The following is a 16483-nucleotide window of genomic DNA, read 5'->3' as shown; positions in this document are numbered from 1 at the left end:
CTTTGAGTAGACAGTTTCCTAGACCATAGTGATTTATCGTGCTTCGATCCTCAGACTGCTATACTATCGTGTTGTTATTATTGAAACGCCGTCACTTCCGTCGACTATCTCTACATTTAGAACTCTACGTAAATTCATTGTCGTTTAACCTACGCGCGCTTTTTTGCTTGATTGGCATGCTACTTGTGCCAATCACTCCAAGCTATTTCCCATCAATCCTCGCGCCTTGGGCTCGCTCAATGAGGATGACGATAATTTGATCCAATAGCCTTTTCCGTATTTCTGCGAATAGGGGATGTTCACCTTCGTGTAGTAGGCGGGTGCTAAAAGTCTATAAAGGGAGCTCAATGCGGATTTTTCCGCTTACGTTTTGCTTTACGGAATCGACGTTGAGTGTTCAGGGAGGACCGCGTGATGGGTAAGGAGTAGGCCTTTTAAACGTGTAATCTTTCCTGTGCGGTGTTCGCGGCGGCGTTATTGTAATATTTAAGTATAATTGTTAATGTTTTCCTAATGCGTGTGAACAAGTCAAAGCGATCATTAAAGACGCGGCTAGTGGCGGTGTTCGTTCATTTCCCGCTGCTAGCATGCCTATGAGCCGATTGTTTAATGATATATATGCGTGTTTCTATGTAAATCTTTTTTTATTTTATTTTATCTCGCATTGGATTTTGTATTTGGTATTCATAGTGGCTCATGCTAAAAAAAGTGATTGTTTAGGAATCGGTGTTGACCAGTAATTAAGCAATGGGGCCTGTTCTCCAATAGATGCCCTTTGAAATCATGTGTGCATGGCTTTTTAAATATTAATGCAGATGCCAATCACATGTTTACTCCGTATGTGACAAGCTTTTAAATATTTGTATATTTCTAGCTTTTTGGCCTTGCTTGTATTCCAAGTGTACGTTTTTAATAGATGAATGTACAGTGCACCTTGTACATTAATGCAGTATGTAAATGTAGAACACTGCCCTGGAGATGGCCTATTGTTATTTTTGCTTTAAATGTATCATTTGTTCCACTATTATGGTAGGATAAAGACTTTGTGACCTTATCCTAAACCAAACGGATCTTCTCTTAATCCAATGAACACTTTACCTCAATATCAATTGTGTGATCTTCTTCCCTGCCCCCTGAAGCTCACTGCTTTGGTGGCCCCCTTGACTTCAAACTTGCATTCACCCCTGTCTACATCTTAATATCACCCACATTCACCCCTTCCTAATACAAGATGCCACTAAAGCTTATTTATACCCTTATCTCCCCTACTGTAACTCTCCTACACTCTTATTCCTATCTCCAAATAACTTGTTCCCAGTCTCTTCACTCAATCAATCTGTCCAGTGCCAGCTGTGATATATGCATATTTTATATGATGTCAAAAAAAACAGAATATTGCAGAGTATGAGGTGATACATTTGTTTATTAGACTAACATAATATTTAAAAGACAAGCTTTTGATAGTTATCCTCTCCATCAGGTCTGAAGCAATACTGATCAACATGACAGGTTTCAACTTAAAACCAGTGATGGTATTAGAGAAGGGTGGGGGTTGAGTGGGGTGTCATAAATAGGCACCAACACATCAGACGTAACAGCAATTAGACATATGTTGGACATTAAGATGAATGTCATATGAAGTTCTGGTAGTGTGTGTATATATATATATATATATATATATATATATATATATATATATATATATATAATCTCATACAAATTCCAGGGAAGAAAGGAAACATTCTTTTATTACTCTTTTTAATGTAATTTATTTCTTCCCAAAGGTAATAGATGAAGTTTTGTCCCAAACGGTGCTTGGAAGTTGTCGTTTGAGATCAGTAGCCTGTAAACTAAGTGCTTACCTGTCGGAAATGTTCCTGCTTAATTTACACATTAAACCCTCCAGTAGCTTGTGTTGGGATTGTTTTGCCGCGTGAGCCTTGAAATTTGGGAGAAACCAGATGGTTACACTAACAGTTTCCAAGCTTAAATTCCCGTCTGTCCTACTTACCAACGCTACCATGTAAAGTGTGCATGCTTTTCAGCATGATATGCGCAACAGTTACGCGTTGCTTTTTCCCCCAATCTGAACATTGTTGCCAGAACGCCGTTTTTAACGAAACATGACCTATAATAGTGCGAATAGCAGTAGAATCTAAAAACATTCTGAAAAGTTTGGAAATCATTTAGAGCAAAGAATAGCCTCCCTATTTTACTTGTTTCACTTGACAGTGAGCACCTTTATTTGTTCTGTGCGTAAGCCCCATTAACGTTTTATACCAAGGTTATATGAATTCTTAAACCGTGCCGGGCAGAATTTATTTGCCGTCACAAACACAAACTTCCCTTGGCTAATGCACGTCAATATTTAATCTTACTAGTTTGGAGTTGTAGTATAATGAATAAAAAATAAATACATAATATTTGTGGTTGGCAGACTTGGAGTGTAACATGACTTTTGTTAACTACCTAAATTCTGGATGGTTCTTATTATATGATTGCATATTGCTACTGTTTATTGACATGTGACCATTGAAAACGCGTAACTTCTAAACTGTCACAATAATAATGCAAGTACGTCCTGCTTTATGCAGATTTTTCTCGGAAACGTAAGCGTAGTCGCTGGAATGATGAAACTCCGGACCAGAAGACCATTATTCCGGGGATGCCGACAGTAATACCGCCAGGTCTCAGCCGTGAGCAAGAGAGAGCATATATAGGTAATTTCCTTAATGAATCTCCCTGGGTACCTCTTTCTTAACTAGTGGCTAAAGTTTTTAAATGTTCCTTTTTCTATCAATATGTAAATGCTAATGTTAAATTGAAACTGCATTTAACGCATTATTTCCATTTTAGGTTAATAACTTTGCACACTCGGGTTTAATGGCACAAATTTATCAAATTTGTGACAGTCTACCTTATGGCTAGCCTGAGAAAGTTGATAAAATCAGTAGTATGATTAAACTTTTTCGCCATAAGTTATTGGAAGTCTGAAGCTGAATTTTTGATGGACGCTAACACCAGAAGTCTTAAATTGTACCTAATCTTAGATCATTGCATGGTTATCAGAGCAGAATGTTAAAGTATACTTAAGGTTTTCAAGACTCTTGTAATTGTCGGCAACTTGTGCTACCTTTGTTTTATAGAACAGACCTAAACATGTTTACTTCATCTCTCCTTCTGAACACCTTTGGTGTGCACAGCTACTATGTATATGGAGATTCCTGAGGTCAAACAATTTGCACATTTGTTTTATTTACCCAGTACAATGTTCGCAAAGCATTGAGCAGGCAGTTTATAGCACTGTCCGATAGGATTCTGCTGCTCCTTTTCTGGATTGTGATATCAAAGCTGAGTTTTTAGTTGCATTGTCAACTGAAAACGGCCTCGACCCACCAACCTCACTTTGATATACGTTACGGTGATTTATGGTACATGAGTTATAGGCCTATCAGGTTGGTGATTGCTGTAGGTGCTGTAAGGCATGAGAAGGAACATTTTGATTTCCAACAGATGACGCCTAGTACAGCTCCCTGGTTATTTTTTTTAAACTAAACATCAATGGTAACTCTTTCAAATGTTTAATTACAGTTTACAATATACAAGAATAAAATAAGGGGATATATCAGACTAAACAGGGGAGGGGAAGGGAAAGGGTCCTGTAGTCTCCATCCATCAAACATAAGTATTAATACATATTAATAATACAACAGTCGTTAAATGTAATTACACAGTGTTTTAGGCGTGTATGTAAACATACGTAGTACAATAACAAGGTTACGCTGACGTACATAAATGTAATCAGTTAATTTTGTTCCAGAATAGATTTTAAATGCCCTTATGTATGAATCTGCGTGTTTCCTTCTGGTGTTGGCATCCATTAATTTTAGATTCACTGTTCAGACTGAAGTTTTAAGTCCTTCAAATAACTGGTTGCTACTTATTGTGAAGTGTAAAGTTTTTGAATTTCTGTTCAAACTATGCTTACTTTAAATGATTTTAGTAATCTGAAGATTCCAAATTTATGAATTGATAAAGGCACTAATTGGTTCAGTCTTGAGTCTTATGTCAATGTCTTTACCCCTTCTGTATATTTTTATTTAGATTAACATGACTTAGTTTTGGCAACATTGGTAAATATAGACCAAAAGGGCTTCATTAATGTGTTGCCATTAAGGTGAGCTATTGAGTTTCAAAGTGCAGAGGCCAAACCTTCCTCAATATTTTGAAACTATTAATGTTCATATTTATATACAAGTGGCTGTCACTTTTACCAAATCTTATTTTACAGCTCAATAATAATGCACTTGAGATAAAAGTTGATTACATTTAAACCTAGACTCCAGCACGGTTATGCTGGCACAAACTATAGGTAGTTTAGAGAAAAAAAACAAATGTGCTTTAAAAACTTTGTCAGTTTCCCCTTTAAAAACTATATCTATATGATAGATAAAAATCAAAGTATTGACACATCCCCTGTACCAACTGCAGATGCTCTAGGGGGGACAGTTTTTACTCAAGTGCCTGCATGAATTTTGGCTGAATTTGTATGCTTAGTATTGTTACATACTTTAACAATGTAAAATGTATCCTCTTAAATTAATTTTGACTTGTTCTCTTCCTGCTCAACTATTGCTGTCAATGCAAAATGTTTTGGGTTTAATTTTTCCTGTTTGGGTTTATAACAATTTTCTCCCGTTCCTTTGTTTTCTAACCTGCTTTCTTCCAGTTCAACTGCAAATTGAGGATCTGACTCGCAAGCTTCGCACGGGAGACCTGGGAATACCCCCTAACCCAGAAGACAGGTTGGGAAACACCCTCCACTTGCTCATAAAGCTGACAGTAACAGTTTCATCTTCTCTCGGGCTATTTTGTTTCTGTATTTTTTTTTTTGCTTTTGGTGTTTTTTTGTACCAGCATTACACATCAGAAAAGTAATTTACTCTCGATTCTTTTACGGTCATAACAAATTTTACCTAGTATTACAGAATGAAGGTAGTACACACATTTTGATGCAACATTGTAAAACTGAACTAAATAGAGAATTTCAATGGGTGTAATCTGTTGCAACGATTTCTAGAAGGCACCCTACTTTCTAGCGGTAACAGAAATTGATCTGTAATGGCAGCGGATAGCCTGTCATATATATATATATATATATATATATATATATATATATATATATATATATATATATATATAATTTTATTGTATATTAGAGACATTTTTAAATGAAACAGTTTTTCTGATAGTAATATGGGAAATATAAGAACAAATATACGGTGCTGGAGTTGTAAAACAGAACCTCACCACTTTGCTGTTTTCCCAATGGCCTTAATTCCAGTTTGATTTTCTGATGTCTTATTTCTGGTCCTAAAACACTTGTTATAAAGTCACTAAGTCTGATAACATGTCCTACTGAAGCAAAGCCTTTATCTGAGGACCACAGTATCCTTGGAAGTTTGTTTTTATCTTACTGTTACACTTTAGCTCTAGCTGCTTAGAAACGGCTGTTGCAATGAAAGCTCCCATTACAGGACACATGATATAGCAGCAGAATGAAAGGCTTCTCGATGCAGGATGGCTGCCTTCTGAATGTGTGTTCAGGTGATGCTATCTGTTTTTTGCTAGATGGCCGTTAGTTATATTCTTCCCGAAGTTAAAGCTAATCTGTCACTGACAAGTTATGGTTCAGTGCTTTTTTTTTGTTTTTTTGAGAAAGGTACCCACTGGATACTAGTGTGCAGCCATCCTATTCACTTAAATGCCCAATTATTGCTGTATTCACTATCCCTGCCCATTTAGTTCTCGGTTTAAATGTGTGACTGACTTGTTCTGCTTGCCTTTTGGTAATCGTGTAGCAGATGAATGAGAGTTAACGGTAGGCCAGGTCATTGGACAATAGCACTGTGAAGCACCAGCTAGAAGTAGTTTTAAATTAAGTTCTGGTTGAAAGCTGTGCTGGTGTTTGCCTTTAAGCTATGTTGAAATTCAAAGGGAGGTTTTTGTGGCAAAAAACTTAGGTTTTTAAAGTTTTATCTGCAAGGCAATGACTCATTTTGGCCTTTTCCAAAGGTTTTTTTTCTTTTAGAATACAATGCAAAATACAATACATGTTTTTATCGCAATGCAGAGTTCAGTGTGTTTACTATACCAAAACTTTTGGTTGCTGCACGGTTTCAATCATTAAGCCCGTGTTTATGGAAATCATTAAAGCTGTAGTTTAACAGATAGTGAGCTTTTATCACAGGTTGACTTAGTGCTTTATGGTCTGATCGTCTTTGGTATTGCCTTACATAAATGTCACTTTGCAATCTTTTGTAAAACAGTTTTAATAATTTGTAATATGTGCACATGTTTCTTTCCCTTAGTATAGAAGATGTTTTTAATGTTCTGACCTGATCTATAGCTTATTTAAGGTACTGTGCAACCCAGTTAGCTTCCTTTTCATAAATTAGATGGTTGCTTAGGTGTTTTAAATCTAGGTCTGTATCAAGAGTAATTTGCAAACTGTATATAACAGGTTCGTGTGCCCAATTGTAACTTAAGGATATATCTAACACTTGTTCCATATTCTTCTATAGAGTGCCAGAAAACCATAAACAGGGTTTTTTTTACCAAATATTAACAATCCCATTTCTCTCAAATGCATCAACAGCTATTTTGTTTGACTCGTCACACCTGTAGCGTCAATCGGCGCTTTATGCAAATTAAATCTGATCATATGTCCCTAACCGTAAACTTTTTCTCTGCTCCTGTGTTTAACAATTACTTTTTGGAGGAAAAGCAGGTTTGAAAAGTTTACCCATTTTCCTTTTTATGGTTAATAATCTTTGCACCTTTTTAAACAGGTTTAAAGCCATTGGGCACCCTTTAAAAAGGTTTCTCAGCAAGTCTCAATAACCCTAATGCCTGTTTTTTTTCATAGCAACCCTCAAATTGAATTTCCAGACGTGTAATTAACATTTTGCAGCGTTAACCAGCTGACTTTCTTTCTTTAATAGCAAGTGTGGGTTTTTTCCCACCTTTGCCTTTTATGTCCTCATTCCCTCATCTTCATGGAATTTCAGCATTCATAGTCTAGCACCTAGTGAAGATAACTTAAATTACTTTTTGATATCTTTTTTGATATCTCTCTGCAGTTACTGATGTAGCCTGGAAGACATGTTTTTTTCTTGCATATTTTAAATGGTTTAGTTATTTCCAGTTAATGTACCGAATTGGCAGTTTCCTTGCAGGTCTCATTGTTTTCTTTGAAGTTCAAAATAGCCTAACCTCAAAGTTACAAGGTTCTGCAGGGCTTTCACTAAACAGGTTTTAAATTTGCTGGGCAAATCATTTCAGATCTGAGTTTTACACTTGATGGCATTAAAAGTAGAATACATGAGATTGACAATGGCTTCATCAGCAATTTTAGCACTTTATCAATAGGCAGTGACATGATTTGCTAAAGCATAGGATGACAAGAATAGATTTTTGTAAATTAAGACCCGGTGCAGTTTTCAGATGTATGAATTCAGGGTCTGAATATACTATATTATGATATGAAATACTTTACTGTTACATGTTAGCATACTCAATGTATTCCAATTTTATGAAAGGGCCCAGGTGTTAAAATAAAACTGGTATACTTGCATAATAGGGAATTGCAATTCCTAGTTTTAAGATCAAGCAGTATATATGGCATTAAGCACAAATTGAATGCTAACTTTAAAAAAATGGAGATTTATACCTATTGTATGTTGATTCAGTTTTGTTTAAACAATCAGTTTGTGTATCGAACTTGAAATGAGAAGATTTGAATATATATGATCTTTTGAGCGTTTAATTTCTAGCATCTGTTCTTATGGCTGACTCCCTCCTCCATGCAGATCTCCTTCTCCCGAGCCCATCTATAACAGTGAGGGAAAACGTCTGAACACCCGGGAGTTCAGGACTCGAAAAAAGTTAGAAGAGGAACGTCATAACTTAATAACCGAAATGGTTGGATTGAATCCGGATTTCAAGCCTCCAGCAGATTACAAGTAATGGAGTGGGCTATGTCTTGTCAGTTCTAACCAGCCTTTAAATTAACTTTCCGCTATCATTGCATCTTTTCTCTAATGCCTTTGCGACAGTCTGCATGAAAAGCAACGTTCTTCACCAGCCCTTAAAACATACTTGTTTCTTGGGGTTACGCTTGTAGGGTGACACAACATGGTTATAACAAATGGGCAGTAGATGCAGCACTACATACTACTCACATCACTCATTTTAACCCCTTAACGACAATCCCCGTACATGTACGGGGTTGCCGTGCAACGGGTTAACGACAATGCCCGTACATGTACGGGCTGCCGTTAAATAGCTGCAGCGCCGCGATCGCGGCGTTTTCGCCGCGATCGGCGGCTTTGCAGCATCCACGGAAGCCTCACAAGTGAGGCTGACCGTGGATCCGGGGAGGGCAGCCCTCCCCGGAAGAAAAATGGCCGCCGCCGCATCGATCATCAAAGATCGCGGCGGCGCCCGGCTAAAACTGCTTAGGAAGCGATATGAATCGCTTCCTAAGCATAAACGGTGTTACTGACATGCCTCGATATCGAAGCATGTCAGCAACACTACCCCCCGACCCCCGATCGCCTTGTGATTGCTCCGAGGAGCAACCACAAGTGCCATCCTGTGAATGACGTTGCCGTCATTCACAGGATGGCATTAACAATAGATATGAGTTCACAGAGGGTCTATCCAGACCCTCTTGAGAACTCTCGAGCTCCTCCTGCAGGTTGAATGCAGGTACTGCATCCAACCATGCAAGGTCAATGGAGCCCAGCTCACTAGTGAGAGTGACTAGTAAAAAAAAAAAAAAAAAAAAATTTAAAAAAATTTAAAAAAATGTTTCAAAAAAATGTCAAAAATATGGTAACATGTAAAAATCCCCACTGTCACCAAAAAAAAAAAAAAGTTTTTAATAAGCAAGTCCTAAAATTTTTACAAAATATGTCCTAATATCTTTACAAAAATTCCATTATGGAAAGAGTTAAAATATTGGCATTACAAATGCCCATAGGGTGTCTAGTATTAAAAAATATATGATTTGATGGGGTAAATTGAATTGGCCGGGTTCAAAGATGTCCCAAATATGGGACATGGGGCAGATGTCTAAATGGCAAAAAAATACACACCTCACAAAGGCGGCCTTTTACCTCCCAAATAACCCTACAAACCCATGCATGTGGGGTATCGCTGCGCTCAGGAGAGGTTACTGAACACATATTGGGGTGTTGTGTGACACGGACATACACCAGGAGCGATAAATTTATACAACATGTGTGAAAAAAATACAAAAAGAATTACTACCATAAAGTTTCACAAAGGGTAGTGGTAAAATTAGTGCATTGAAAGGGTTAAAATACCAGCATTTCAAATACCTTGGGGTGTCTAGTTTTTAAAAATATATGATTTGATGGGGTAAATTTCATTGGCCGGCTTCAAAGATACCCGAAATGGCACATGGGGGGAAGAATTACCAGATTTGGAAAAAAAGGTTTTGAAATAGCAAAACGCTACCTGTACTTATTGCCCCATAACGTGCAGAAAAAAGCAAAAAAACATAAAAACATTGGGTATTTCTAAACTCAGGACAAATAGTAGAATCTATTTAGCAGGTTTTTTCATTCGTTTTTGCAGATGAGTAAAAGTTTTCTGTTTAAAAAGTGAGAAAAAGTAATTTTTTAACAAAAAATCCCCATATTTTATCATTTTTTTTATAGTAAATTAGATGATATGATAAAATTAATGGTATCTAAAGAAAGCCCTGTTTGTCCTGAAAAAAACAATATATAATATGTGTGGGAGCATGAAATGAGAGAGAAGAAAATCACAGCTAAACAGTAACACTGAAAAACGTTAAAAGAGCCATTGTCCCACAATATACTACGAGTAAAAACCCCTATTGTCCTTAAGGGGTTAAATGTTATATTCACTATAGTTGTAAATATCTAGTTTTTACTACCCTTCGGTTATTTTCCTTCCATTTGAGTACTACCAAACATGTCAAATATTTTCGCTACTCAGCTACCACTTCCTTCTCACTCTACCAGTGTTTATCATACTAGTTAGTATGCGCATTGCTCGTTAGGTGTATTCTGGATTCCTTCTCTAATGTCCCCTCACCTTTTTTTATGTTGCAGGCCACCCGCCACACGTGTCAGTGACAAGGTCATGATCCCTCAGGATGAATACCCAGAGATAAACTTTGTGGGATTACTTATAGGACCCAGGTGTGAAAACTATGCCAAATTCTCTAGCATGCAAACCTTTGGTTTGTCCTTGTTTTTTTTTGTTCTTTTTTTTGGCTCATTTTAAGCTTTTACAGCTCACATTAGATCTTGACTGGAAAGTCCAATGCTGTTTAAAATTTTCTTCCAGGGGCAACACGCTAAAAAACATAGAGAAGGAATGTAATGCAAAGATCATGATTAGAGGAAAGGGTTCTGTAAAAGAGGGGAAGGTGGGTCGCAAGGATGGTCAGATGCTACCTGGTGAAGATGAACCATTGCATGCTTTAGTCACAGCAAACACCATGGAAAATGTCAAGAAAGCAGTGGATCAGGTAAACAAGCTTTTTTTTTTTTTTTCCTGTGTTGAAAGTTACAAATGAGGCGTTACAGAATCTTAATCTGTGTATATCTGTGTGTAATATAATGTATACCGATCAGACATAACATTGACTACCTGTCTAATATCATGTAGGTCCCCCTTTTGCTGCCAAAATAGCCCTGACCCTTTCAGGTATGGGCTCCAGTAGACCTCTGAAGGTGTGCTGTGGTATCTGGCACCAATATGTTAGTAGCAGATCCTTTTAAGTCCTGTAAGTTACAAGGTGGAAGAGTTCATGGATCACACTTATTTGTCCAGCACATCCCACGGATGCTCAATTAGTTTGAGGTCTGGGGAATTTGGTGGTCAACACCTTGAACTTGTTGTGTTCCTCAAACCATTCCTGAACAGTTTTTGCTTAGTGGCAGGGTGGATTATCCTGTGGAAAGAGGCTAATGCCATCAGGGTACTAAAAATGTTTTACAATAGAGTTTAACAAAAATTATTATACAAAGGTTTTTAGATATTGTTTTTACAAAAAAAAAGAAAAAATAAACATAAAAAGAACAATAAATAAATAACTTAAGCTATACACGAAAGAGTGTACATTGTCTGCAAGAATGCTTAGGTAGGTGGTACTTGTCAAAGTAACATCCACATGAATGTCAGGACCCAAGATTTTCCAGCAGAACTTTGCCCAAAGCATCACACTGCCTCTGGGTGCTTGTCTTTTTCTCATAGTGCGACCTGGTCATCCACGTGATGTAAAAGAAAACGTGATTCATCAGACCAGGCCACCTTCCATTGATCCGTGGACCCGTTCTTATTCTGACATGCCCATTGTAAGCATTTTCGGCAGTGGACATGGGTCAGCATGGGCACATTTCCATCGGAACCAGCCTTGATTTTTTTTCAGCAATTTGAACTTCAGTAGCTTGTCTGTTGTATTCAACCACATGGGCCAGCCTTCTCCCCCCCACGTGCATCAAGAGCCTTGGCCACCCATAACCCCTTTGCTGCTTCACCACTTTTCCTTCCTTGGAACACTTTTGATAGGTACTGACAGCTGCAGACCAGGGATGTCCCACAAGAGATGATCTGACCCAGTCATCTAGCCATCAGGCTCTGAGCGACTTTGACAAGGGCCAGACACTTTTTTTTCTGCTTCTGAGATGCCAACTTTGAGGACTAAATGTTCACTTGCTGCCTAATATATCCCACCCAGTGACATGTGGCCCTATAATTGTAGATGTTTCCAATGTGACTAGGCATACCAATGTGTGTAACCTCTGCACTAACATGATACAGGACTTTCACATTTTACATGAAATATGTATAGTCTACTTTGTCGCGAGTATGGACTGTTTTGGCAGTTAACATTTTAATTTTTTTCCAGATCCGTAATATATTGAAACAGGGAATAGAGACTCCAGAGGATCAGAATGACCTGCGTAAAATGCAGCTGCGAGAGCTGGCAAGACTCAATGGAACTTTACGTGAAGATGACAATAGGTTGGTTCCATTATGCATAAAATGTATCAGTCACCGCTTTCAATAAAACTGGTCCCTATTTAACATGGCATCAATTTGCTTTTAGGATCTTGCGACCTTGGCAGAGCTCAGAGACGCGCAGTATTACTAATACAACTTTGTGTACAAAATGTGGAGGTGCCGGACACATTGCTTCTGACTGCAAGTTTAACAGGTGAGGTGCAGCTTACACAGTAGACATAAGAAATGTTTGTTCCTTGGCATTTAGAGATGTATTTGTGCCTTAGACACATGAAAAGCATAAATCACTGAACTCCGCTCAAGGATGCTAGCTGTCTTACGCTAACTGTTTTAGCATTTTTACCAACTCTTCATTGGAGCTTTGGACATAATACTGCTTGATCCCCCCCCCTCCCCCAGTAGCACATTTTTTAGAATCAATGGTAGTTTATGTCCTTAGGAATGAAAATTAAGGTGAGTGAAAATCGAATTACATTTTGTGCACAGTTAGTTCAAATAAAATCACCCTAAATATACTTAAGGTTGTAAGTGACTTGAATGCCAACTATTCTCATTTGATTTTACATTTTAAATTATATCTGGAGACCATATCCTTAATAGCACTCGCAGACAACCTAGGCTCTTAAGGGTCATTATGTTGTCTTTTATGTGGCCATTTCCACCCCAACCTTTCCTTAATTGTCAAAGGTGTCTTTTGTACTGCATCCATTGCATTTCTGCTAAGGATTTGCCCCTTACAGATATTTTCCATGTAGGAGATGCGCACATCCCTGTGCATGTGAAATACTTGCCTCAATTCAGACTCATTTTTTTAGCAATTTTTTAGCAATCCTGACTTCTTACACACCTGTCTTCCTGTATCTTTGAAATTTCATCCTGGGTGACATCTCACTGAATTCAAAATCTCCAAGAATGAGCATCTGGTATTCCCATGTCTCTGTAATTCCTGGTTTATTTTTTTTTAGCACTTCACAATTGCACATCTAAACAAGTTGGCTACCTTGGTCTTCCTGCTTCTCCTTCACCCCTCTCATCTAGTCATTTGCCTGTAAAATGTCAAGTGTGTCCTTTCCACACAATACCCAACTAAAATACGAATTCTTAACGATTGCAACTTCCTAACTGACCTATTGCTGTACCAAACCAACTCTCTCTCATACCATCTGCTGCTCCTCTGTGCCACTGGCTCTCCATTTCCTCCAGAATTAAACTCATGGCCCTTACCTACATGATCCCTAACAATTGTGCTCCTCTAAGTCTCTGCTCTTACCTTTGATCTGTCCACTACTTGAATCTGATTTCTCTTCCCATTCATTTTTTTTTTCAATTTTGCCAGTGTTCTACTTGCTTTCTTCCACCCCCACAATGTTCTCACATTGTCCTCTACTTTAACATTAAACTATACAATCTACCCCAACACCCACAATATTCTGAAATATTCCCTCCACCTACAAATTTCTTCCATGAGCAGTTGCTCACATTCTAATTTTCACTCAACCTAATACTGTAAGCACACAAGAACAGAACCCTCTTTTACATCAATGTCTTACCATGTATTAATGTAAACATTAAAATCAATTTTTAAATCTCACTTTTATAGTGCTGTGGAATCTGTTTGCACAAAAATCAATTTCTGATTAAAATGAGTCACTGAAATTCATTTCAGGGTCATCTGCTGCATGCAGTATTTCCAGTGTTTATCTACAGCTTTTCTCTGAATTTTGAATTTCTTTGGATTTTAAAACAAATTAAGCTATGGAGATTTATTTGACCTTCAGTTGGCTAAATAAATATTGCAGTCTCAGAAAATAGGTCTTAATTTGTAAAACATTTTGATTTCCTATGACACTGCATATTGGAGATTATGGTTAGCAGACTTTATATTCATCACAAGTTATGCATAGCGTGTTTGGTTACATTTTAAGTCTGGTTGTATTGCGAGCTTCACACGGCTTAATTTTCCTGTAGTGTTCCTGTTCGACCTGGAGAACCCCAATCTGCACAGGACAAAGCAAGGATGGATAAAGAATACCTCTCTCTCATGGCTGAGCTGGGAGAAGCCCCTGTACCTACATCTATGGGACAAGCTAGTGCCCCATCTCATAGCCCCATTCAGGGAGGACCTCGTCCCACTTCAATGGGAGCAAACCAACCCCCAATGGTACATATTCACCTGTTACTTTGCTTTTCACAAATAACTCCTAAAATTATAATGGTGTTTACCTACGTAGTTGATATAGCTCTGATGAGGAAAAATGCTTATTTAGTGCTTTGTTTTTGCAAGCCAAGATTCAATGTGCTTGTATGGTAACAATGTTTTCTAATCATAGCAGGTGCTAGTCTGTCTGAGAAAGTATGATTGGTTTCACGTATTACTACGCTACTATAAAGTGGACTATAAGCTTACTTAAAGTAAACTATAAGTTTACTTAGGTTCTGTGTCTAAGATTCTTTTGTTTTGCTGCTCCCCTCCGACAGAACAGACCCCCATGGATGGCTTCAGAACGTCCTTATCCTTCTATTCATGGAGCTCCCCACTCATTTCCTCATCCAATGGGTGGAGCTGGTAACGGACCACCTCTCCAGCACAATCCTGCAGGTCATCATCACCACTGGATGCAGCCACACCCTGGGGCCCATCCACCTAGCCACCATCCCATGGGTAGGTTGATTAAGGCAACTTAACATTTAACAGACCTGTAGATACCGTCCTATTATGTTAACATAATTTTTATTTTTGTATTCAGGTCTTTTGCACTCTCACCCCATGGGAATGATGCCCCCGCCGCCGCCTCCCCCAAGTGGTCCAGCACCACCTCCACCACCACCCTCTGCACCATCCTTGCCACCCTGGCAGCAGCAGCAAGCAGGTGCTCCACCTCAGCCTGCTGCTCCCCTTCCTTGGCAACAGAGTAAGGCTTTAATTAAATCGCTAGTAACTTAAGTGTTATAGCCCCTAAACTTAGTACAATGGCTGTAAATTAAATACGATATGTATCAGAAGCCCATATTGTATATAATTGTATATTGGTGCTATCACTATTTGAATAATTCCTCCATATTAATTGAAGAGATATATCACAAACTTTAGGTACCTCCAATAAACCTATTGATGTAAACTTCTCTTTTCCCTCCAGACTCGGCTACCACACCATCTAGCTCTGCATCTCTTCCACCCTGGCAGCAGCAGCAAGGAGGGGGCACTACTTCATCTAGCACCACCATCCAGACAACAGCCTCTTTGGTGCCACCACCACCAGGAGTCCAGCCACCACTGCCCCCTGGTGCTCCTCCACCACCTCCCCCTCCTCCACCTGGAACATCTGGTCTACTTTATGCTCCCCCTCCCCCACCACCTCCTCCTCTAGACCCTTCAAACTTTGTAACTATGATGGGTATGGGTGTCCCTGGAATCCCCCCGTTCTCAATGCCCCCCGCTCCTCCTCCACCACCCCCCCAAAATTAGAGGTTATAACTCCAAAGATCTTATCTTAGTATGTTAATATGTAAAGATTTCCCTATGGTTTACACCGTTGACCAGACTCAACTGAGGCTCCATCTCATTTTGCTTATGTCAGTTTATGAATGCCTTCATGGGTACAAGTTGAGTAAAAACATGCGTGTCCTTCTGCAAAATTTGGTTAACCTCCCCATGCAATAGGCTAAAATTTAAAAAAGTTAATGGGGTGTTTTAAGGACTTAACAAAGGGTAATAAAATCTTTTATTCCTCAGTTATATTTTCCCACCCCATCCTTTAGTGGGGTTAATTTAAATTGAAATAGACTATTGGATGAATTACCATTGGACATCAGACATTCACACTATATACCTTTCCGTCTTTCAACCCATGCTTTAAGTGAAGGGGGAGTTAATTTTTTTAACCCTACCTACCCCCAGCATTTAAGTCCCCTAGGTATGTTTGGATGGGGGAGGAGTTAGTTTGAGGTCTATCCAAGCACCTTTTGTGTGCCTGGCAGGGCATCTTATGGGACATCCAGCAGTCGGTATGGCCTTTGAACCTTACTTTTGACCAGAGGCCTCAAAATAAAAATTGCGAAACAGCCTTTTTTTTTTTTTTTTTTTTTTTTACTTGGCAGGAGCATATTGTAAAACTGCCTATTTTTGAGCTTGCGGTTATTTTATTACAGGCGCTCGCCCTCCATCCTACAGGGCAGGGAGTGATGGATAGAATGTAATCATTGCTACTCCGGGGAAGATCTTTAACCCTACTCACCAGTAGGCATAAGCTTGACCAGGGCAGCATAGGCTCCCAAGGGTTTATTTTTAAACTCTCCCCATATTTCACTGGTCACAGGATGATGTTACCCCACCATGCGAGGCTTGAGGACTGTTCATTGCTGCCACCTTAACGCATTGGGTCCCCAATGTGTT

The 16483-nt window shown here is 38.7% G+C and overlaps 1 protein-coding gene across 3 annotated transcripts; it reads left to right on the top strand.

The window, feature by feature from the left end:
- The first annotated feature begins 279 nt into the window (after positions 1–279).
- On the top strand, positions 280–16165 carry SF1 (splicing factor 1). Of its 3 annotated transcripts, XM_053448572.1 has the most exons (12): positions 280–418; positions 2595–2720; positions 4730–4805; positions 7872–8024; positions 10170–10259; positions 10408–10591; positions 11975–12090; positions 12176–12283; positions 14059–14251; positions 14569–14752; positions 14838–15002; positions 15228–16165. In XM_053448572.1, the coding sequence occupies exons 1-12, from the start codon at positions 415–417 to the stop codon at positions 15554–15556; spliced, it is 1728 nt and encodes a 575-aa protein (XP_053304547.1). In that variant the 5' UTR covers positions 280–414; the 3' UTR covers positions 15557–16165. The 3 variants fall into 3 exon arrangements, with proteins under 3 accessions (XP_053304547.1, XP_053304548.1, XP_053304546.1); XM_053448573.1 differs by lacking the exons at positions 280–418; positions 4730–4805; XM_053448571.1 differs by lacking the exons at positions 280–418; positions 2595–2720 and having other exon boundaries at positions 4483–4805.
- The last annotated feature ends 318 nt before the right edge of the window (positions 16166–16483 follow it).

This window comes from Spea bombifrons, chromosome 10 (assembly GCF_027358695.1).
Source record: "Spea bombifrons isolate aSpeBom1 chromosome 10, aSpeBom1.2.pri, whole genome shotgun sequence".
Classification (NCBI taxonomy): Eukaryota; Metazoa; Chordata; class Amphibia; order Anura; family Pelobatidae; genus Spea; species Spea bombifrons.
The sequence above is the reverse complement of the archived record's forward strand: the minus strand, read 5'-3'. Positions and strand labels throughout refer to the sequence as shown.

What these genes read in the sequence shown, in the direction of transcription:
- SF1 (XM_053448571.1), top strand. Translation starts at nt 4,585, where the DNA reads ATGTATCCTCTTAAATTAATTTTGACTTGTTCTCTTCCTGCTCAACTA. An exon ending in TCAAGAAAGCAGTGGATCAG is followed by an intron (nt 10,592 to 11,974) that starts GTAAACAAGCTT and finishes ATTTTTTTCCAG; the next exon opens with ATCCGTAATATATTGAAACA. An exon ending in TCCCCTTCCTTGGCAACAGA is followed by an intron (nt 15,003 to 15,227) that starts GTAAGGCTTTAA and finishes TTTTCCCTCCAG; the next exon opens with ACTCGGCTACCACACCATCT.